General features: G+C 47.8%; 1 protein-coding gene across 1 annotated transcript in view; it reads left to right on the forward strand.

The window, feature by feature from the left end:
- LOC146036078 (calpain-2 catalytic subunit-like) overlaps window positions 1-24,196 on the forward strand; it is a 51,118-nt gene that overhangs the window by 25,126 nt on the left and 1,796 nt on the right. The window contains exons 8-20 of the mRNA XM_083159855.1: window positions 549-623; window positions 706-866; window positions 3,807-3,961; window positions 4,110-4,121; window positions 7,575-7,783; window positions 7,870-7,912; window positions 8,253-8,315; window positions 9,847-9,904; window positions 10,722-10,786; window positions 12,201-12,269; window positions 13,277-13,355; window positions 17,992-18,108; window positions 19,637-19,695. Of these exons, the coding sequence (XP_083015981.1) occupies window positions 549-623; window positions 706-866; window positions 3,807-3,961; window positions 4,110-4,121; window positions 7,575-7,783; window positions 7,870-7,912; window positions 8,253-8,315; window positions 9,847-9,904; window positions 10,722-10,786; window positions 12,201-12,269; window positions 13,277-13,355; window positions 17,992-18,108; window positions 19,637-19,695 (1,165 nt within the window). The remainder of the gene's footprint in view (window positions 1-548; window positions 624-705; window positions 867-3,806; window positions 3,962-4,109; window positions 4,122-7,574; window positions 7,784-7,869; window positions 7,913-8,252; window positions 8,316-9,846; window positions 9,905-10,721; window positions 10,787-12,200; window positions 12,270-13,276; window positions 13,356-17,991; window positions 18,109-19,636; window positions 19,696-24,196) is intronic.

Raw genomic sequence — 24,196 nt, forward strand, 5'->3', positions numbered from 1 at the left:
CGCTGCGTGACCATCGGCATTGCATACAAATCTGAATCAGACTCTAGTCCTTTTGGAAGTTGCCTAATACCTGTGTCACATTTACAGGAACCTGACTGCCCGCATACAGCGGATGAGACCATTTTGTGTGCCCATACATTTTTTATCCTATGAAAGAACATCAAAAGGACTTTTAAAGTGTCATAACGTCACGTGGTAATTGCACAATGCTCCTCTTGGAACATTTTGAATGGCCAGGATATCTTTTTGGGGCCCCTTGGGACCTCATGGGCCCTAGGCAGGTGCTTAGTTGCCTTGTGAAAAATCCGCCTCTTAGGTCAACAAGTATCTAGATAGCCCCACATTGGTTCTAGAACCAAGTATTTGGAAACCCCCTTCAAGATATCCTGCCTTTGCCCCTGTTTCAGAGTACATGGTGACTGCAATCCGAAAATAATTTAGAAACAACTTTTGTATAGAACCGGGGAAACTTTAACAATCAATTGCAAATGATCTGTTGGAGCCTGTGTAATGTAGTGTGGCTCATCATGTTTTAACTTTGCTTATAGCTCCCCCTTGTGGTCACAACTGGACAATACTATTTGGGAGAAACTTCATGTAAAGCGTGAAGATGGTGAATTCTGGTGAGATATTATTATACATTGTGACAGGACAGGTCCGCTGTATAATACATTGTGTATGACAGAAAGACAATCTCTCATTTAGGATTCAGATGGAAGATTTTTTGCGCTATTTTGACTCCCTGGAAATCTGCAATTTGTCCCCGGACTCAGCTGGTTCTGATGCTCCCCAGCCATGGAATGCCAGCTCTTTCCAAGGGAAATGGGTGAGAGGGCACAACGCCGGAGGCTGCCGAAATTACAGAGGTGAAAAACTGTGTATAGAGCGAGCGGTATGAGATTTACACGTACTTTAGTGCGCAAGTGAGGAACATCCTTACTGAGACACGCGCATGTTCTTCCACACACAGGGCCTGATTCAGACCCAATCACATAACTGCGATTTTGCAGCACAGGCGATTATTGAACGATCGTGTTTGCATATAGCGCGGTACGCTAGCCATCGCCGGCTGCTAGCAGGGTGATCGTACCCTGAGGCTGTTTGGGGGCGGTAACCATTTCCGGGAGTGTCCCAGAAAATGCAGTTGTTCCACCATCGCAGCGCAGAGTAAAGGTGGCCATACACACGCAGATTTATCTTGAGATATGGCTGGTTGGAACAAAAACATGGTTATGGATGAGAGCAAATGTCAGTTGATCATTTGCTTGGAAATGCTGGAAAACTGACAAACTGTCACTCATCCATAACCATGTTTTTGTTCCAACCAGCCAGTTCTGAAGATAAATCTTACTAGTGTATGGGCACCTTAAGTCCTGGCGCACTCAGCGCTGTGAACAGAGGTGAAAACCATTCGATGGTGAGTGATTTTGAATGGTTTTCCCCTCGTGCACGGCTGCGATTGCATTCACTCTGAGAATTCGCAGCCCAGGGATCAGGTCTGAATCAGGCCCATAGTCATCTAGTCCACAAAGACAAATGTGCCCCATGCATTGTCCTTTATCTAACTAACAGCAGTTTTCCAGCATTACACAGGTTAATCCCTCACTGCTTATGGAAAGTCCCAAATAGCAAGTTAAGGGCCCAGAGTGTTCCATAAACCACATTAATAGGAAGAATTATAGTGGACAGCTGGGATTTGTGGAGCGGCTGCTCTCATGGTTTTGCTGTCAGTAATTGTGCACGTGGTATGATCGCTGTCTGTAATTGTGCACGTGGAATGGTCGCTGTCAGTAATTGTGCACGTGGAATGATCGCTGTCAGTAATTGTGCACGTGGAATGATCACTGTCAGTAATTGTGCACGTGGAATGGTCGCTGTCAGTAATTGTGCACGTGGAATGATCGCTGTCAGTAATTGTGCTCATGGTATGATCGCTGTCGGTAATTGTGCACGTGGTATGATCGCTGGCGGTAATTGTGCACGTGGTATGATCGCTGTCGGTAATCGTGCACGTGGAATGATCGCTGTCGGTAATCGTGCGCGTGAAATGATCGCTGTCGGTAATTGTGCGTGTGGAATGATCGCTGTCGGTAATTGTGCACGTGGAATGATCGCTGTCGGTAATTGTGCACGTGGAATGATCGCTGTCGGTAATTGTGCACGTGGAATGATCGCTGTCGGTAATTGTGCACGTGGAATGATCGCTGTCGGTAATTGTGCACGTGGAATGATCGCTGTCGGTAATTGTGCAGGTGGAATGATCGCTGTCGGTAATTGTGCAGGTGGAATGATCGCTGTCGGTAATTGTGCAGGTGGAATGATCGCTGTCGGTAATTGTGCACGTGGAATGATCGCTGTCGGTAATTGTGCAGGTGGAATGATCGCTGTCGGTAATTGTGCAGGTGGAATGATCGCTGACGGTAATTGTGCACGTGGAATGATCGTTGTCTGTAATTGTGCACGTGGAATGATCGATGTCGGTAATTGTGCACGTGGAATGATCGCTGTCTGTAATTGTGCACGTGGAATGATCGCTGTCAGTAATTGTGCACGTGGAATGATCGCTGTCAGTAATTGTGCACGTGGAATGATCGTTGTCTGTAATTGTGCACGTGGAATGATCGCTGTCTGTAATTGTGCACGTGGAATGATCGCTGTCAGTAATTGTGCATGTGGAATGATCGCTGTCGGTAATTGTGCACGTGGAATGACCGCTGTCGGTAATTGTGCACGTGGAATGATCGCTGTCTGTAATTGTGCAGGTGGAATGATCGCTGTCGGTAATTGTGCACGTGGAATGATCGCTGTCTGTAATTGTGCAGGTGGAATGATCGCTGTCGGTAATTGTGCACGTGGAATGATCGCTGTCTGTAATTGTGCAGGTGGAATGATCGCTGTCTGTAATTGTGCAGGTGGACTGATCGCTGTCTGTAATTGTGCAGGTGGAATGATCGCTGTCTGTAATTGTGCAGGTGGAATGATCGCTGTCTGTAATTGTGCACGTGGAATGATCGCTGTCAGTAATTGTGCAGGTGGAATGATCGCTGTCAGTAATTGTGCAGGTGGAATGATCGCTGTCTGTAATTGTGCAGGTGGAATGATCGCTGTCTGTAATTGTGCAGGTGGAATGATCGCTGTCAGTAATTGTGCAGGTGGAATGATCGCTGTGTGTAATTGTGCACGTGGAATGATCGCTGTCGGTAATTGTGCACGTGAAATGATCGCTGTCTGTAATTGTGCACGTGGAATGATCGCTGTCGGTAATTGTGCACGTGGAATGATCGCTGTCGGTAATTGTGCACGTGGAATGATCGCTGTCTGTAATTGTTCAGGTGGAATGATCGCTGTCAGTAATTGTGCAGGTGGAATGATCGCTGTCTGTAATTGTGCACGTGGAATGATCGCTGTCGGTAATTGTGCAGGTGGAATGATCGCTGTCGGTAATTGTGCACGTGGAATGATCGCTGTCGGTAATTGTGCACGTGGAATGATCGCTGTCTGTAATTGTGCACGCGGAATGATCGCAGTCGGTAATTGTGCACGTGGAATGATCGCTGTCTGTAATTGTGCAGGTGGAATGATCGCTGTCAGTAATTGTGCACGTGGAATGATCGCTGTCAGTAATTGTGCACGTGGAATGATCGCTGTCGGTAATTGTGCAGGTGGAATGATCGCTGACGGTAATTGTGCACATGATGGAACGATTGATGTTGGTAATTGTGCACATGACTGATGATGCTAGCTGTGTGTGTTATTATTATGTGCCTCTCGTCGCATTCTTACAGTATACTCTTCTACCCCCACAGGCACGTTCTGGACCAACCCCCAGTTCTTGGTGAGTTTGGAGGGGGGTGATGAGAAAAGTTCTTGCACCCTGCTGGCTTCTCTCCTACAGAAGGACAGGCGGAAAGGCAGAGCCATCGGGAGGGATTTCCTGACGATCGGCTTTGAGGTCTACAAGGTGGGTGCTGCTGCTGAACATTGTGTTTGACAGATCTTGGTATTTGCTTGGAACCTTCCTTTATCCTGACAGTGTACCCTGTTATTGTCTCCTGTGCTTCTGTATCCAGATCTAATGTGTCTTAATACTGTATATTATTATTTTGCAGGTGCCAAAACAGGTGAATAGATACAGAGCAATACTAAGATCTCTGCCAGAGGTCTCGTCTACCACGGTTCTCTTCCTTACTGACTAGCATCAGCCTCGTCCACGTGATCTCTCTATCTGGTGTGCCTACAGTGCATGGTCTGTCAGTGTACCAGGGATTGTCTGGTCCCTACTTGTGTACAGTGCATGGTCTGTCAGTGTACCAGTGATTGTCTGGTCCCTACTTGTGTACAGTGCATGGTCTGTCAGTGTACCAGTGATTGTCTGGTCCCTACTTATGTACGGTCAGTGCGTGGTCTGTCAGTGTACCAGTGATTGCCTGGTCCCTACTTATGTACAGTCAGTGCATGGTCTGTCAGTGTACCAGTGATTGTCTGGTCCCTACTTGTGTACAGTGCATGGTCTGTCAGTGTACCAGTGATTGTCTGGTCCCTACTTATGTACAGTCAGTGCATGGTCTGTCAGTGTACCAGGGATTGTCTGGTCCCTACTTATGTGCAGTGCGTGGTCTGTCAGTGTACCAGTGATTGTCTGGTCCCTACTTATGTAGTCAGTGCGTTGTCTGTCAGTGTACCAGTGATTGTCTGGTCCCTACTTGTGTACAGTGCATGGTCTGTCAGTGTACCAGTGATTGTCTGGTCCCTACTTATGTACAGTCAGTGCGTGGTCTGTCAGTATACCAGTGATTGTCTGGTCCCTACTTGTGTACAGTGCGTGGTCTGTCAGTGTACCAGTGATTGTCTGGTCCCTACTTGTGTACAGTGCATGGTCTGTCAGTGTACCAGTGATTGTCTGGTCCCTACTTACAGTATGTACAGTGCATGGTCTGTCAGTGTACCAGTGATTGTCTGGTCCCTACTTACAGTAAGTACAGTGCATGGTCTGTCAGTGTACCAGTGATTGTCTGGTCCCTACTTACAGTAAGTACAGTACATGGTCTGTCAGTGTACCAGTGATTGTCTGATCCCTACTTATGTACAGTGTGTGGTCTGTCAGTGTGCCAGTGATTGTCTGGTCCCTACTTACAGTAAGTGCAGTGCATGGTCTGTCAGTGTGCCAGTGATTGTCTGGTCCCTACTTACAGTAAGTGCAGTGCATGGTCTGTCAGTGTACCAGTGATTGTCTGATCCCTACTTATGTACAGTGCGTGGTCTGTCAGTGTGCCAGTGATTGTCTGGTCCCTACTTATGTACAGTGCGTGGTCTGTCAGTGTACCAGCAGGGGCGAATTTAGGGATCAGGCCGCCCCTAGGCACAACATTTTTGTCCCCCCCCCCCCCCTCCTATTTTAATGTAATCATATATGTATATACAATGTTATTTATATATTACATTAAAATGTAACTGTAGCCCACCTCAATATTTTTTTAAGCACTCTGGACTGCTCACTGTATGGAGGACCCGGAGGGAGGGAGGGAGGCACTTATTAGTACAGTGTTTTACAGCACAGTGTGTCTCACTCTCCATTAGTCTCTCTCACACTGTGACTGACTGAGCGCAGGGAGGATCTGCGCGCTGCTCAGCTCAGTAGCCAATGGGCGGTGTCCGGCAGCAGTGAGCCTGAGCCATTTCCGGATGCGCAGGGGGCCCGTCAGTGGCGTAACTAGAAACTTTGCTCCCCCTGCCAAAAAAAACTGGCGCCCCCCCCCCCCACACACACATTTTTGTTAAAACAACACACAGGTACCTGTGCTGCTGGGAGGGTGGGGAGGTTAATGCATGTTGGTCAGGCTGTGGGCTGTGGAGGTTTAGGGTTAGGCTGCTAGAAGTGAGGATAAGTTAACTTACAGAGCACCTGTCAGGAAAAGGATACGGTCCCATGCTGTACATGCAGGCACCCTTGATTCACGTGGAAATTCATTCTTGACCGGGCGCTGCAAGAGGGTAGGCGGGTCAGCATACAACCGGAGGCAATTTAGAAGCTCTGTCCCCTTATGCGACACACACACCACACTTCCACTTAATCACTTCTGTGGCGCAGGGGAGATGACTTCCGTGTGCATGCACTGCGCTGGATGCCGGCAGCTGGGGGAGGCATAGTGAGTGACAGCACATCTATGCGGCGCCGGAATGAATGGGTTTCTGCAGCCGCGGTGCTGTGTGTGTGTGTGTCCATGGCTTGGGAGGAAAACGTTCGCTGAGAGGGGACCCGGCGTCCAAATCAGCTCCTGCGCGCCGCTCTCTTTACAGCACGCACAGTAGGAGAAGCTGCGGCCATGGTGACGGGGCGGCTTGTTTAGGTCACACAAGGATGCTTTAGCTCACTCCAGCTCGGTGACCCTGCGCCCCAGAAGCACCGGCTCCCCACCGCCATCGCTTGGGCAGCGGAGCCCAAGTTACGCCACTGGGGCCCGTCGGACCCAGCCACTAATCGGTGATGTAATGTGCATGGCACAGCGGGTGGGCAGTGGCGGGTGATGAGCGGCGCTGCCGCCTACACAAGATAATTCATGTCTGCGGCGCTCGTCACTCGCTGCTGCCCACCCGCTGTGCCATGCTGCTATTTAACAGAATGTCAGCCTGCCTGCCTAGGCACAAATTCGGCCCTGTGTTCCAGTGATTGTCTGGTCCCTACTTATGTACAGTCAGTGCGTGGTCTGTCAGTGTACCAGTGAATGTCTGGTCCCTACTTATGTACAGTCAGTGCGTGGTCTGTCAGTGTACCAGTGAATGTCTGGTCCCTACTTATGTAGTCAGTGCGTGGTCTGTCAGTGTACCAGTGAATGTCTGGTCCCTACTTATGTAGTCAGTGCGTGGTCTGTCAGTGTACCAGTGAATGTCTGGTCCCTACTTATGTACAGTCAGTGCGTGGTCTGTCAGTGTACCAGTGAATGTCTGGTCCCTACTTATGTACAGTCAGTGCGTGGTCTGTCAGTGTACCAGGGATTGTCTGGTCCCTACTTATGTACAGTGCGTGGACTGTCAGTGTACCAGTGAATGTCTGGTCCCTACTTATGTACAGTGCGTGGTCTGTCAGTGTACCAGTGATTGTCTGGTCCCTACTTATGTACAGTGCGTGGTCTGTCAGTGTACCAGTGATTGTCTGGTCCCTACTTATGTGCAGTGCGTGGTCTGTCAGTGTACCAGTGATTGTCTGGTCCCTACTTATGTGCAGTGCGTGGTCTGTCAGTGTACCAGTGATTGTCTGGTCCCTACTTATGTGCAGTGCGTGGTCTGTCAGTGTACCAGTGATTGTCTGGTCCCTACTTATGTGCAGTGCGTGGTCTGTCAGTGTACCAGTGATTGTCTGGTCCCTACTTATGTACAGTCAGTGCGTGGACTGTCAGTGTACCAGTGATTGTCTGATCACTACTTATCTATATTGCATAGGCTGTTGGTTTAGAGTATGATCGTCTGATCCCTACTAACTTATAATGCACAATCTAATAGTCTGTGTGTGTGTGTGTGTATGTGTGTGTGTATATATATATATATATATCTCATGTGTAACTTTTTGTCCCTGTTAGTTCAGCCCCCTGACCTCAGTGTCTCAGAAGATACAAACTGTCTCCAATCTGATCCCCATGATCCTTACACCATATGTGGCCAAGCGAGATGTCACTGCCCGATACGAGCTGCCCCCCGGTCAGTATCTGGTCATCCCCACCACCTACATGCCACACGAGGAGTCTTCCTTTACCCTGAGGGTCTTCACAGAGACGGAGAACACACTCACGTGAGGCCGCGCTCAGTGCACTTATCTCAGTTACCTGCTCCTGCCTCTGTACAGTGCTCACATTGCTGGTTTCTGTCTGTCCTCAGGGAGATTGACTGCGAGGTGAAAGCGAGAGCGCAGGTCTTCCAGGTACGGTGTCCCATACTGTGATAGGAATGGGGCTCATGCAGAGCTGCACGCAAGCACTGGCAGATGCAAAGGGATATTGCCCCATATGCAGAGTGGAGACCGCATTGCCGCAGCTGCTATCTATGGCCACACATTGGGGACACTACTCGGTTGCACACGACTGTAAATCACCCATAATTGCATATACTTGGCACCGGCGATAATATGCAGGATCCATAAGCACACTGCACTTATATACGGCTCTGCTGCTGCGGCCCCTGGGAGCACAGAATACATATGCCTATACCTCCGTATTACAGTCCTGTTCCTTATAACATAGACATCCATTCTTTTCCTGCAGGAGAGTGAGCTCCGGATCAGTGCAGAAGAGTTCCACAGACACTTCCAGCGACTCTCGGGACAGGTAAGAACCCGCACTGAGTGTGGGTCACATCAGCCAAACACTGGGGTAGATGTATGAAACAGTGATAAGGGAGGAGAAGTGATAAAGTGCCTGGTACTTTATCACCGGCCAATCAGAACCTAACTTAGGAGCTGATTGGCTGGTGATAAAGTACCAGGCACTTTATCACTTCTCCTCCCTTATCACTGCTTCATACATCTACCCCTCAGTACCATGCTGTGGCTGTTATTTTACCATTGACTCCATGTTGCATCATTTGTTAACCCAAAATGACGGCAATGTCCGAGGACACTTCGGGTGGCATTGCAGCAGCGATCCTGGCACCCTGCTAGCCAGAAACAAGAGCCATTGGGTAGCACGTGTTCTGACATCAGCACCCCAAGCTCTGTGTACCAGCTCCGCTCACACGCCCCTAATATAAATGAGGTTGTGGCAGGGAACGAAGTGAATCTCTCAGGTTCCCTCTCTGTCAGCCACTCCCTCCCTATACCGCAGCCCCTCTCTGTCAGCCACTCCCCTGTCCCCCTATAAAACAGCCCCTCTCTGCCAGCCACTCCCCTGTCCCCCTATACCGCAGCCCCTTTCTGCCAGCCACTCCCCTTTCCCCCTATACTGCAGCCCCTCTGCCAGCCACTCCCCTGTCCCCCTATACCGCAGCCCCTCTCTGCCAGCCACTCCCCTGTACCGCAGCCCCTCTCTGCCAGCCACTCCCCTGTCCCACTGTACCGCAGCCCCCCTCTGCCAGCAACTCCCCTGTACCGCAGCCCCTCTCTGCCAGCCACTCCCCTGTCCCTCTATACCGCAGCCCCTCTCTGCCAGCCCCTCTCTGCCAGCCAATCCCCTGTCTTTTTTTGTCACTGTATGCGAGCCGTACGCACGCACGCACGCACGCACAGGGGGAGATTCTCTAAAGCAGAAATGCGGTAAAAACCCAGTTATCGGGGGTTTTACCGCATTTCTGTATGCTCTGTCCCCCCTCCGCAGTGTCACTGTTAGTTCAGCCCCCTGACTTTAAAAGCTGGCGATTCCCTGCAGAACCCTATGGGCTTCTTACCGCAGCGTTGTGTGAGAGATCCATCACGGATCCCTCCCAGCATGCCCAGCGGCCGGAGCTGTGCTCTTCACATGCCCATATAGCCTCCCGGGTCTCAGACCCGGAAGTCCAGCGCCGGCGCAGGGGGGCTAAACAGGGCTGTGGTGATGTTAGAACATCCCGCCCTTAAATCACTGTGCTACGCCGTGTCTGGAAGGTGCTAGTGTGCATGTCCGCTTAGCACACAGCGGGCGCATGCGCACTAGACGAGAAGCCGGGGATCGCAGAGGGGTCAGTTACCACAAACAGATTGCGGTAGCTGAATAGGTACAGAATATGGAGAAGTGAGGAAGTCAAATGGTGCGCAAATGTGCCGAAAAACCAGCGGTAAATAAACAGATTCGCCGCGAATGTTAGAGAATCTCCCCCACATTCATTTGGTAATCGGCCGGATTGCAGATCAGGTTTGAATAAGCCCTTATGTTTGTTTCATTCTAGGACCAGGAAATCAGCCCTGAGGAGCTGCAGAGAATCCTAATACAGGTCACCTCCAAACGTAAGAGGAGCTGAGGGAACAAGGAGGAACATCTCCATTGTCACATATACATGAGGAAGTCTGTCTGCTCTCTAATTCTCCTGGCTCTACCTGATGGGAGACATATATTTTGCTTTTCGCCATATGCACTAACACAGTCCTTCTGCTTGTCATGGATTTGGGCACGGATATACCATATACATACCCTCCGACATCTGATACATAAAAAGCGGTACAAATTGGGGGAGGGGGCGTGGTCACTGGTAAAGGGGGTGTGGTCATATAAGCAGCTGTCAACCAAAGCTGCGGATAACTTTAAGAGCACCCCTGCCAACGGCCACAGCCCTGCAGCTCACCCCCATCGGGCACCAGGAGAACCCGCATTACCTCATAGCTGGCACAGTTGCTGCAGTCCTGCTCCCTCTCTGGAGAGCACTGTCGGCCCAAGCAGAGGAGCCACAGCCGGGTGGGAGAGCAGGCAGCGGGCAGAGTGAGGTCTCGCAGCAGCTGCAAACCGGGAACATTGTTATTATGTGTGTGCGGTTCAGGGGGAGGGGGGGGGGGGGGCCTTCCAGAGCTCTGCTGTCATGGCCTTACAAGACTCAAGAAAACCGTTACAAAATAGTACATTGGTTTTAGCCGGTACAGACCATAAAAAAAACGGTACTGTACCGGCTAAAAACGGTACAGTTGGAGGGTATGCATATATTGGGGGTGGGCTCAGCATTGCACTTATATGGGGGACTGCTATACAAGCTGCTAGAACATTACATTACCACTAGGTACCCACTCTAGAAATGAGGCAGATCTGTCACAGTACCCCACTTCTTTATTCCAGACACGCACCTGAAGACACAAGGGTTCTCCATGGACACCTGCTCCCAACTCCTGAAGATCTCCGACGTATCCTTAGTCTGTGTGGAATTATATGATGGGTGCGGCAATATGGCTCTGTCTGTATTTATTTACAGTTTCTTATATAGCGCAGCATATTTCGTTGCGCTTTACAATTGGAAACAGCGATAAAACAAACTGGGTAGTTACAAACCGACATAGAGGTAGGAGGGCCCTGCTCGCAAGCTTACAATCTATAGGGATAATAGGCGCGATACATTAGGATAGGATTCCATAGCATGGCAGTCCTGATGGGATGCAGTTAGATATGAGTTAGTTATGTGGGGGTTACGGAATATGTGGAATGGGAGAGGTGAGTTTTCAAGGAACGCTTAAAAGTTTGGAAGCTGGAGGAGAGTCTTGATGTACGTGAAAGTGCATTCCATAGGGCGGGTGCTGCCTGAAGAAAGTCCTGGGATCTAGTAATAAGTGTAGATGAGAGAAGCAGATCTTGTGCAGAGCGGAGAGATCTGGTGGGAATGTAGATGCAGATGCCTGTGTTTGGTGTATGGTGACAGCAAAATTGTATACCTGGATGTATCTTAAGATGAAAAACTAATTTGGCAGTTTGAATGGAGAAACTTTATTCAAAAGAACTAGTTAAAAGCCCCTCAAAAATCTGCCCCTACCTCCAATGACTTCACCCCAGAGGTAAGGAGTAGTTAGATAGATAGATAGATAGATAATCTTCTCAATTCTCATTCACCAGGTACTATGTTGTAATGTGCATAACAGTGTGGGGCGTAATGTGTAATGGGCATAACAGTGTGGGGCGTAATGTGTAAGGGCTATTTATAGGACAAGGAAAAATATTGCAAGGGGCACGACTCAGAAAAAATAAATAAAGTGCAATGTATTGTTTTAGGCGTCTAACTATACGCGTTGAACCATGAGTGATTGTCCATCTAGATGCCATCGACCCATTGAACGGATTTGCTGTGTTATTGCTTTTTCTAATAACCTGAGCATAATAATAATAATAATCCTAGTTTCATACTTGGACAATAGCTGTAAAGGTGCACACACATGGTTCTATTTCACCCTGTGATGTGAAGCGCACTCTGCATACATCATCTCATAAGGTACAGAAAGTATGTACAGCATGTACTTATTTTGGTTTACATTGCATCGCATCAAAATGCACGGTGCGCATCAAAACTGTTTCATCCACTGTATGGGCAGTCAATATAACTTAAATGTGGCACATTATTAGGCCTTCTTCCAAAATACCCAGAGCCTCATTCAGATTTGTAGGCAATGCCGATGGTCTCGCAGCTGAGCATTTATTGGTAAACTGTGCACGCGTCAAAGTACTCATTTTCTGTAAGGAGCTGTGTAATGTGTTGATGATGCATTATAAATATAGGGCAGCAATACTAACACAGAGCCGACTGTGCGTTCTCCTTAACATGACGGATCACAGTTCAGTGAGACCGGGAAGCTGCAGCTGGACGAATTTAAATATCTCTGGAGCAAGATAAAGGAATGGGAGGTAATGATGCGTGATCACTGCCAGGCAGTCCAGGGCTGCTGCTGATGTCATGGGGTAGATGAAGCAGGGGATGTGCTGCAGGTGCTGGCGGTGGGAGTAGGGATGGCCATCGACCATCGATGATTCATAATCATCAATTATTTATGGCAGATGTAGAATAGTTTTGCCATTGATGGGGAAAAACCAGATGGCAACCGAATAAATATATATTTTTCACTCAAGGGACGTGGACACTGAGCTTATCTCCACCCCTAACCCAAATGAAGTTCCTGCCCCCAGTTTCTGATTGGCCCACAGGCCAATCAAAGAAAATGGATGACCTTCGATTGGTAAAACCATCGATGGTCATCCATTGCATAGTATGCAACTATCTTTGTCTGGTTGCACTATTGTCAACGATGGCCATCCCTAGGTGAGTGCAACCCTGCCAGCCTAATTTAAACTCCCTCTCAGTGGGCCTTATTTTGGTTCATTCTTTCTGACAAAATCCTTCTTAGATGGACAAAACCATGTGCACTGCAGGGGGGGCAGATGTAACATGTGCAGAGAGAATTAGATTTGGGTGAGTAATTTTGTTTCTGTGCAGGGAAAATACTGACTGCTTTATTTTTACACTGCAATATAGATCTCACTTTGAAGTAAAACCCCACCCAAATCTAATTATCTCTGCACAAGTAACACCTGCCCCACCTGCAGTGCACATGGTTTTGCCCATCTAAGAAGGATTTTGTCAGAAAGAATGAACCAAAATAAGGCCCAGTATGTGTGTAATGAATGAGATTCCTGATCTGGCAGGAGCCATGGGCAGGCAGCTGGCACTAGGTTCCCCAATGCCAGCTTCTTTAACAAGATAGGTTAGGGTCACCGCTTCTTCTTCTGCACCATGAGACACCAGAATACCAGCACTGGCGTGGGCGCAGGGGTCAGTCAGACAATTAAATTGTGTGTATCATTTGTATAAGGTTTCCCCCCCATTGGGATAGGTTTTATCCTGTCTTCTCTTTCAGCACTTATTCACGACACACGACCGGAACAGATCCGGAACCATGGACATTCAGGAACTGCGCCTAGCGCTGGAAGCTGCTGGTGAGAAAGACTGCACTGTATATACCATATGTAAGGGCAGCGGCCTTAGGATAGCAGCCAATCAGATTCTACTTATTCATTTAGCACTTTCTAGAAGATATTAGATAGAATCTGATTGGTTGCTATGGGCAACATCCCATCTTAAATAGTACTCCCAAATGTACCTCATAAAGGGGAATTCAAATGTTTCATCACACCTGATCTGCCATCTAAAGTGAAAGGAGATCATGGAGCAATATTCAAATGGCGGAATTTATCACGCATTTGACGCCCATTAAGGTTGAGTTTAGGCACGCAAAGCGCCTAAACCCGACCAAACTAATGCCGTTTGGGCATTTTTTAGCTCGCTACCCCCGAGAGATGTACATGCCCATCTGCAGTAACCTTTGAATACAGCCGGCACACACGCACGGATACTGAGAAATTTAAATCCCCCCATAGTGTCTTGGAGGCATTCATGATTGGCAAGAGATAACGTACCAGCCAATAAGCTTCTGACTGCCATGTTACAGGCTGTGCTTGGAAAATGTCAGACAAGAGATGATTGGTTAGTAGTTTATCATCCAATGTGCAGACAGTGGCAGTGTAGGCTTCCCTGCTTTCTGTGCTGGAAATGACCTAGGCCTAAGGAGGAAGGGGGACTTTTGGCAAGTGGAGGTTGGGTGTGGATCATTAGGTTTACCAGAGGAAGTTTGACACAATTGAAAAGTTGATAACCGCAGGGTTTGTAGTTCCAGTTTCTCCAGTTCAATGGAACAAAGGTTTCTATTCAAAACCTGGGTCAGTCGGCCCCATATTGAATTTTGAATCCTGCAATGCTTTCCTGAGGGTTTTCACATTCAAAATTGAGTCCATTCCTTCTGTGATAGCGGGACTCAAGAAGAGGGAATTTTTGGTATCATTGGATATCAAAGATGGCCAACCTGCACATAGCCATCTGGACACCCCACCACAAGAGAAGTATCTGCGATTTGCGATCCGAGCTGCTCGTTATCAATTCCAGACTCTGCCTTTCGGCCTAGCCACTGCACCTCGGGTCTTTGCAAAGGTGATGGAGGTAATGGTGTCACTTCTTCGCTCGTGGGGGTGAACATCATACCATACCTAGAAGACTTGGTGATCAAGACCCCACCCAGTCCGCAACTGATTCACAGTATCGGTCTAACACATCTGTTGTTAATTCAGCACGGCTGGATTCTCTACTTTCCAAAGTCACATTTGCAGCCGACTCGTGTCTTCAATATTTCGACATGATTTTGGACATGGACTAACAGATTGTGTATCTCCCGTTGGACAAGTTTCACACCACTTAGAATCTTGTCAAACTGGTTCTTTGTCCACGATGGGTTGATCCATCTGTCAATCTGGCTGATTGTGGCAGCTTTTGAGGCCCTTCCTTACAGACGGTTCCACTTGCAGGCGTTTCAGCTGGACCTTCATCATCATCAGATAACAGTAACTGTTTGATGCCGTTAATTAGCACCGAGACATCAACCACTGTGGTAGAATCAACCTCCTGCCACTTCAGAACCTGCTACAGAGATATTCATCCTCATCATCTGCGTCCTCACTGGATGCCTCACCTGTACCAGACATTAGGGTAGACGAGGGGTGTTTAGGCCGCGTAGGGGCCTGTTTAGCAGTAGGCAGCATTTTGTGCATAGCCGCTGATGTCTGTGCAAGGGTTTATACCATGGTAGATAAGGAATTAACTCAGGGTTGCAGAGGGTCCCGGAAATTGGGTCAACCTCCTGGCCCCACGGAAAGGTAGGCAGGCCCCACGGAAAGGTAGGCAAGCCTCCTGGAACTCAGGCAGCCTCCCGCGACATTAGGTTGACATGGCTTTAGGTTGACAGGGTCATTAGATCAACACATGCATTAGGTCGACATGGGGAAGGTCGACAGCCAAAAGTTCTATATGGGTTAAAAAAAATTGTGCTGAATGTCAACACAGTCGACATGGACACTGTATCTGTGCTTTGGGCACACTGTTTTATTCTCGCCCTAGTGGGTGATAGGGCATGAAATACCGCCTGTCGGCACATGTCAGCTCCAAAAAAAAAAAAATGTGAAAAACCCCTGTTGACCTAAATCCATGTCAACCTTTTGAGTATGTCAACCTAAGGCCTGTCAAACTTCAGTGGTCAACCTAATGAATGTCAACCTAGTGTCCGTATTCCGGTTTAGGGAGTCTGTCTGAGTGTGTCCCTTTCTGTCTGATATAGTAATATGGAAGGGTGCCCACACACACTTTAGGCATATGCCTCAAGGGGGACCTACAGATGGAGCAGCTCTCATTAGATCTGCTCCTGGCGATAGAATCGCCAATGTGCACCATCCGAGAGCCCCCTTCTGTCCGAGCCCGCTGTAACCCTCCGCCAGCTCCCTGCTGCTCCCCCATCGCTGCCCATCTCCCTGAGACGGGCAGGGAATCCGCTCCCTGCCGCCACCCTGACGGGACACACTCGCGCGTCTCCATCAGATGGAGCGCCTGACCGCCAGCCTTCAACAGGCTGACTGGGAGGCGCGCCATCTGTAGTTTGGATATAATATGTGATAAAGGAGAAACCGCTTATTAACACTACTGCTGGATGGATAGAAATATTTAAATTTAGATCATACTTACCGACTTTCTGGCTGCCCTTTCTGGGTAGTGAAAGAGGTGAGAAGGAGGCGGAGCCACACAGATGGCTACTTGTTGGGGGCGTGGCCAGAGCGGTAGCAGAGTTTTAGTCACGCCCCTGACATGCAAAGCCATTTTTTATGGCATTGCACTGCGGTGGGAGGGGCTAAAACTGCGCTATTCGTGTCATTTAACCCGCGGACTCCCCCCCCTCTTTCCGGGGGGGCCAGGAGGGGGACCTGATTTCCGGGACCCTCCTGGCCATTCCAGGAGGGTAGGCAACCCTGATTTAGATGAATAAAGAGAGCAGACAGTAGAACTAGCACAGCAGTCACACACATACAGACAATATAAGTACAGTAATCAGTACAATGTACTGCAATGAGCACGCTTATCAACTATTCAGCATCTATGGGAGCAGGTAGGATATAAATACAGTAATAACCAGTCAGCAACAGACGTTATTACAGGGAAGATCAGCCCAGCATTCCCAGAGGCATGTTAGCTGCATGCAGAAGATGTCTGCCAGTATCTCTGAGGGGAAAGATGAAGTGAAAAGGTGGAAGGTTGTGAGCTGCGCTTGATAAAGTAAAGGAAAAGTAAAAAATCCTGTAAATTAGGATGGAATAAAAAATGATAGATTGGTTGATCTAGTACAAAAGGAATTTATTATCTAAAATAGCATATAGCCAAAATACATTACTATTCTAAAATGCAATACATGTAAAATTATATATCTCACCAGACCAAACTGGGGGGTGTATATGGCCCGGAAAGTCCCATAAGTCCTGTACAGGGCTGTGGTAGTAAACGTCCTGTATGGAGCCAAAGTGGTGTACCCAATTGGGACAGTAGGGAGGGAGGACCGCAGGTGTAGAATAGGAGTGGCTCGAGCTGACACGATTTGCCGACTCCCTCCGCTAGGTGTACTGAAGCGGGATGTGGCCCTCAACCTCTACCTTTCTGTAAGAATTTGTAATCCAGGTTATGCCAGTTGGGGGCTGTAGCACCAGACTGTGATCTGTAGGTGGCCCGAAGGGACCCACAGGTCCTGATGGAACTTGCTTTGTGTCCCTGGTAGAGCAGATGGTGGGGAGGACTTGATGGTATTAGTCAGGAGCGGCCCAGAATGGCACAAATAACCGTCTCCCTCCGCTGGATGTAGTAGAGCGGGATGTAGTCCTCGACCTCAACCTTGCTGCTGAAACTTGGTGGTCCAAATGGACATAGGGTGGTAAGAAAGATGAAGTGAGCCAGCTTGAAGGTGGGAAGCCCGCGGTGGACTGGCGTCGAAAGCTGGGAGAGGAGCTACAGGTCGGCACCTCCTCCCCTGTGCTGGGATTCCCCCACCAATACTAAGAACCCTGTATAAATTGGGTAATAAAACCCGGGCCTGTGCTCAGCGCCCTGGCGGTCTATTGGAGTCCCTATCTCGGCAGGCAGTGTACATGCGAGCGGCCTGGGCCATCTCCCAGACCCACGGCAGGACAGCGATTTAATGGTGCTCCCTGAAGGGAGCGCTTACCCATTTTATTCTCATGTATCTATTTTGAGCGTGCTTTGCATAGTTGCCGACCTTAAGTGGCTTCTCCCGGAGAGAAGACAGAGAAGTGCAGCTTCCCTCCCATTCCTGTAAATGTCGTGATTCGTACTAAATGAGATTTGCGTCGTTAGCCCCGACCCCCACAAAGAGCTGCGAATGCCGGTATTTGACCTGCCAGAGGGAAGGGATTTGGGGGGCCAGCTCAATGCGGGAGGCATGCCCACCTTTCCAGGGGGTGGAAGGGGACCCAATTTTTGGGACCTTCCCAGCCATTCCGGGAGGGTAGGTAAGTATGGTCTGTTGGATGTCATTCTATTGTATCACTCCTCAAGATGCAATTGGTGCTTTGTGCGCACTACCGCTGAGAATCTATGGTATTTGTAATCCCTCAAATAAAAATCAAATCCTCCAGTGTATAGCTTTATGTAATCCCTCCTGTGCAGTCACCTCTCACCTCTTGTTGTCTCCAGGATTTCAGCTGAACAACGCGCTGGTGGAGTCGCTGTGCAAGACATATGGAAATGACGTCAGGCAGGTGGATTTCGACAGCTTCCTGTCCTGCCTAGCGCACCTGGTTAGCGTGTTTGGTGAGCGAGGCTGCACAGATCACAGATTTTATTGAATAGTGAAAGCGATACTCTGTACTGCAGATAGAGGACGGTGTCACATCATCTGCTCCGATTCATTGTTTCCCAACCAAGATCCTCAATACAGATTAACAGTCCAGATTTTAGAGATCGCTATAAGGAAGCACAGGCAACTTACAATGCACCCCAGTTATTTTGGCTGAAGCACAATATCCTGGAATGTTATGCTGGATACATATAGGCCCTTATTCAGGTTCACTCGCAAAAGGCAAATTCCTTCCCAAATGGACAAAACCATGGTGCACTGCAGGGGGGAAGATGTAACGTGCAGAGAGTTATTTTGTTTCTGTGCAGGGTAAATACTGGCTGCATTATTTTTACACTGCAATTTAGATTTCAGTTTTAAACACACCCCACCCAAATCTAACTCTCTCTGCACATGTTACATCTGCCCCACCTGCAGTGCACATGGTTTTGTCCATTTTGAGAACAAATTTGTACTGCAATCAGATCTGAATAAGGGCCTTACTGCATATCTTCCCTCCTACCACTCAACAGCAGCTGTGAGAAAAATGGTATCTGGTCCCTGGGTCAAGTGAGTAAGTCGGCACTTAAGAACGGTCGACAATGACAGGCCAACACAAGCAAAATGTCAACATGAACATGGTTCAGTTTTTCATGATTGTTTGAACAGACTTGGTTCAACTTTACCATTAAAGAGGGCATAGAGTTGGATCGGATTTGTGTGCACTCAGCACCTTGCCCAAAGCCATGAGCCAGGTGAGGGGACGTGGTGCATTTATTCAGTGAAAAACTGGTCTGCCTTTTGAGGGTCAAATATGAACATATCGACCTCCTGTCAATGTTGTCCTAGGGTATGTCGACCAATCATAGGTGTTCACCTAGTCGCCTCCGACAATATGTGGTCAACCTAGACATTATCGACCCAATACTCCATAACCAGAAAAAAAATGGCTGCTTTGTATTCTGTAGTCAACTATAACTTGGGGAATGACCACCACAGCGCATTATTAAGTGGCGTTATCTCCTACACCAGCAGTTCCCATATGTAGTCCTCAAGGTCAACAAGCTCAACAGCACAGGTTTCAAGGTCATCTATGCTTGGGTAGAGATGGTATAATCAAACTGCCATGGGCATCCTTAACCTGGACTGTTTAGGTGCCTTGTGCCAGACTGAAAGTCCAACCTATGAATCCATTAGGGGATCCAGCCAGTTTATTATTTAGCTGTAGTAAGACCTTTAAAGGATTCAAGGTTGATTCATTAACCTTAATAGAAGTAGCTCACCAGAGATGAACCCTGGAGTTTTATATTGGTTTAGCCCACAAACGAGATGGCAGGAAGAACTCAGCTGCCCCGGTACGATCAGTCTGCGCATAGCCTCATACGATACTTGCCAGCGTCGCACTGCTGCAGGGATGGAGAATTGTGGGGGAACTCCATGGAGGCTTCCAGGATCTGCCAGAGACATGGTGGAGGATCTTCACCAATATCTTGTATATTACAGGAGAATGTCGGAACATGGACCAGAACAAGGATGGAGTCGTCACTCTTGTAGAACAGCAGGTGAGATTGAGAAGTGGTGCAAGTCCGATCAGCGGAACCAGACTACTGGTCCGACCTCTGATTTGGACAGCCTTCAGGCAGGGGGGAATGGGATTGCATGCGACATATCACATGCAAAGCTAATGCATGTGATATATCGGCTCAAGTCAGGGTAGTGTATGGGGGGGGGGGGGGTGGTGTTACATTAGAGAAATGTAATAATAATGTTATTTATATAGAACTTTTCTCCTAATAGGACTCAAAGTGCTTGCATTAGCCTTTTACAGATCAAAATACAAAACAAACTTAACAAGGTACATTAGTGAAATGCTTGGGTGAACAGGAAAGTCTTGAGTCTATTTTTGAATGTTTCCAGCGTGGAAGCTTCTCGAACTGTGCTAGGAAGTGAGTTCCATAGAGTTGGAGCCACAGCGCTGAAAGCTCGACCCCCCCCCCCCAGATGAATTCAGGGCAATTCTGGGTACGGTTAGTAGTCCTTCATCAACCGATCGCAGTAATCAAGTGGGACAATAAGGGATCAGAAGCTGCTGCAGGTACCTTGGGCCCTGGTCATGTAGAGCTTAAAAGTCAGTAAGCCAATCTTGAAAATGATTTGCCGACTTATAGGCAGCCAGTGAAGGGAGTACAGAAGGGTGCCGGACAGTCGGGATCCTGACAGCCAAAACTCAGACACTCGGGGTCCCAAGGCCACTGGCTATTCTCCCTTGTGGGGGTCCACGACCCCCATGAGGGAGAATAGAATAGGTGGCAAGCATAACGAGCCTGCAAGGGGCTTTGTTGCGCTCGCCCCGCTTCCTGAGTTTGGCCAGTCAGGATCCTGACATCAGGCTAATGACTGTCGGGATCCCGACTGTCAGGACCATACACCACACCCGTACAGAATGGGTGTTATGTGGCTGGCGCGGGGCGGATTGGTTAATAGCCTGGCAGCTGTATTTTGTACCATCTGCAAGCGGTGCAATTATTTTGCTGGGAGACCGAGGTAAAGGGCATTGCAGTAGTCGTGAGGATACAAATTCATGTATGACTTTAGGCAGATCTTCTGAAGGAATTAAGTGCTTGATTCTGGCTATATTCCTTAGATGTTAGAATGAGGATATAATTGTGGCTGACATCTGATGTTTAAGTGTCAGGCCACTATCCAGGACAACACCAAGATTCCGCACATGTTCCGTATTTTGGAGTTCTGCACCCCCAAGTGTAAGTCCTGTTGGTTGGATCTTCAGCAGTCTTGTCCTGTGACCTATAATAAGCAACTCGGTCTTATCAGGATTCAGTTGCAGCCAACTGGCACTCATCCACTCCTGTAGCTCAGCTAGACAGCCATTTAGGGTTGGTATTGGGTTCTGAGGGGTAGATTTATTAAGCTTGGTGAAGTGATAGTGTCTGGTTTTTATCACCGACCAATGAGTTCCTACCTGTAATTTTTCAAACCAAGCCTGTAACTTCACAGGTAGCAGCTGATTGGCCGGTGATAAAGTACCAGCCACTTTATCACTTCACCGAGCTTAATAAATCTGCCCCTCAGTACCTGGAGCAAAGGACAGGTATAGTTGTGTATCATCTGAATAGCAGAGGTAGACCAGGCCATGATGTCTGATTATTTCACCTAGTGGTAGCATGTAAACAGCAAAAAGCATGGGAGATAATATGGAACCCTGCAGGACACCACATGGAAGTGGCACTGGTGATGATGAATACACTGCAGATGAAACTCTGTGACCTACCAGTGAGAAATTATATGAACCAACGGTCCAACCCACAGACATTTTTCAGGCGCTGACTTAGAATATCATGGTTCACGGGTATCAAAAGCTGCTGAGAGATCCAGAAGGATTAAGATTGAGCAGTCACCTCTGTCTCTTGCCATCAGAAGATCATTAGGAACACATATACCAGGGCTGTTTCAGTGCTGTGTCTTCTCCTAAATCATGACTGGAATGCATCATAAATATCATGGGCTGACAGGTGGGTTTCTAGTTGAGTTGCTACCACTTTCTCAATAACCTCTCCTAGAAAAGAAAGGTTTGATACCGGTCTGTAGTTGCGCATGCAGTCAGGGTCTAAATTAGTTTTTTTAACCCCTTCCCGACATTGCCTTTTTTGTTAATTTTTTTTTTTTTTTCCTCCTTGCGTTCAAATAAGCGTAACTTTTTTAATTTTCCGGCTATATAGACACATGAGGGCTTTTTTTTTGCAGGACAAGTTGTACTTTGTAATGGTACCATTTACTATACCGTATAATATTCTGGGGAATCAGGAAATAATTCAATGTGGGGTAAAAAAAAAAAAAAACGCCATTCCACAATTTTGCGCTGGTTACGCTTTTTTTGGAGTTCATAGTTCGTTTAAAATGATGGGTTATCTTTATTCTATGGGTCGTTACGATTCTGGTGATACCAAACTTATATAGTTTTCGTTATGTTTTACCACTAAAAAAAAAAAATAGCAACTTTTACGGTTTTTCTAATTTGCGTCGCGTCGCCATGTTCTGCGGCTTATAACTTTTTTATTTTTCCACCTACGGACCTGGGTGAGGGCTCATTTTTTGCGGGCTGAAGTGTACTTTTTAATTAATACCATTATGGGATATGGGCGACTTTCTGATCTCTTTAAGTTATTTTTTTTTGGGTACGCGATGCGACCAAAAAACGTAGTTTTGGCGTTTTGGAATTATTTTCCATTTACGCCTTTAACCGTGCGGGATAACTAATGTTATATTTTAATAGATCGGACTTTTAGGAACGCGGCGATACCAAATATGTTTATTTTTTTTATTTTTTATTTATTTTTATTTGTGAAATGGGGAAAGGGGGGTGATTTGAACTGTTAATATTTTTTTATTTATTTTTTTATTTTTAAACTTATTTTTTTTTTTTTTTTTACTTTTACTACAAGGCCCCCTAGTGTACTTGACCACTAGGGGGCGCGATCGCCTGTACTAGGTTCAGCCATAGAGCTCTATGGCTGAACATAGTGATTTTCAGCACTTTCTATTACATCCTGCCTCAGGCAGGATGTAATAGGAATACTGACACGGCCAGCACAGGGGTCTACATTAGACCCCTGGCTACCATGGCAACCGATCGGCACCCTCCGATCTCGCCGCGGGGGGCCCCGATCGGCGCCGGAGGGGGGGCGCCCCCCCTCCGATCAGCTATTTAAGCACTGCGGGCGCTTTGCCCGCGGTGCTTAAAGGGTTAAACGGCCACAATCGGCGAACTCGCCGCTCGTGGCCGTGAGAGCAGGTGCCTGGCTGTAATATACAGCCATTACCTGCTCTCTTTCAAGCCAGCTCACTCCGTGAGCTGGCTTGATTCCCCCGCAACCGACACATGACTTATATATACGTCATGTGTCGGGAAGGGGTTAAGAAGTGTTATAACAACTGCTTCCTTTAGTGGCTCAGGAAAAATGCCTGTTTCCAGAGAGCTTTGAACTATTTTTGCAAATACAGGGCCAATTATATCCATGCACCCTATTAGCAGCTTAGTTGGGGCAGGGTCCAGGTCACAGGTGGTAGGATGCAGCCGTCGGGTAATTTCTGCAATGTCTTTTACATCCATTGGGTCAAAGCTGTTCCAAGTCAGGTGGCTTACATTCACAGGCTTGATAGTTTGGAACTCCTTGATAACACTGTGGGGATTCCAGCCCGGATGAAAGAAACTTTGGGCCTTATTCTGATCTGAGCTCAGTACAAATTTGTTCTTAAAATGGGCAAAACCATGTGCACTGCAGGTGGGGCAGATGTAACTTGTATAGAGAGAGTTAGGTTTGTGTGAGTTATTTTGTTTCTGTGCAGGGTAAATACTGGCTGCATTATTTTTACACTGCAATTTAGATTTCAGTTTCAGCACACCCCACCCAAATTTAATTCTCTTTGCACAGGTTACATCTGCCCCACCTGCAGTGCACATGGTTTTGCTCATTTTAAGAACAAATTTGTACTGAGCTCAGATCAGAATAAGGACCTTTATCTGCAAAGAATTTAGCAAACTCATTGCAACTTGACAGGCTGCAGCCATGCTGGTTTGCAAAGCTTCTCCACTGCATGGAAAAGCTGAGCACAAACCCATTAAAAATTAGAAGTCGCTCCAGGATAATGTGTCCTGAGACAGAGTCTCTGAAGCGCAGTATTATATTTTTTACTTTAAATCATATTGCATGAATGGCTCACCAATAACTCACCCGAATGTAACTCCCCCCCCCCCCCTCTCTTGCGAGTGAACCAGAATCAGGCACCCTCTAGTACAGTGGTTCCCAACCTGGGGTACTAGTACCCCTGGGGGTACTCTGCAGACCATTTGGGGGTACTTGAAAATAATATTGGTAATGGCGGACAATGAAAAGGTCTTTTGATGGCTGAAGAAGACCCATTGCCATGGAGACAAACCATGTTGTCATATGCCTGACCAGCAATCCACTGGGAGCTTCCCATGCTGCCCTCAGACCTCAGCAATCATCTGCCCAGCACGGACAGAGGTGGAGGAAGCAGCGGCAT

This window comes from Crinia signifera, chromosome 9 (assembly GCF_055691185.1).
Source record: "Crinia signifera chromosome 9, ASM5569118v1, whole genome shotgun sequence".
Classification (NCBI taxonomy): Eukaryota; Metazoa; Chordata; class Amphibia; order Anura; family Myobatrachidae; genus Crinia; species Crinia signifera.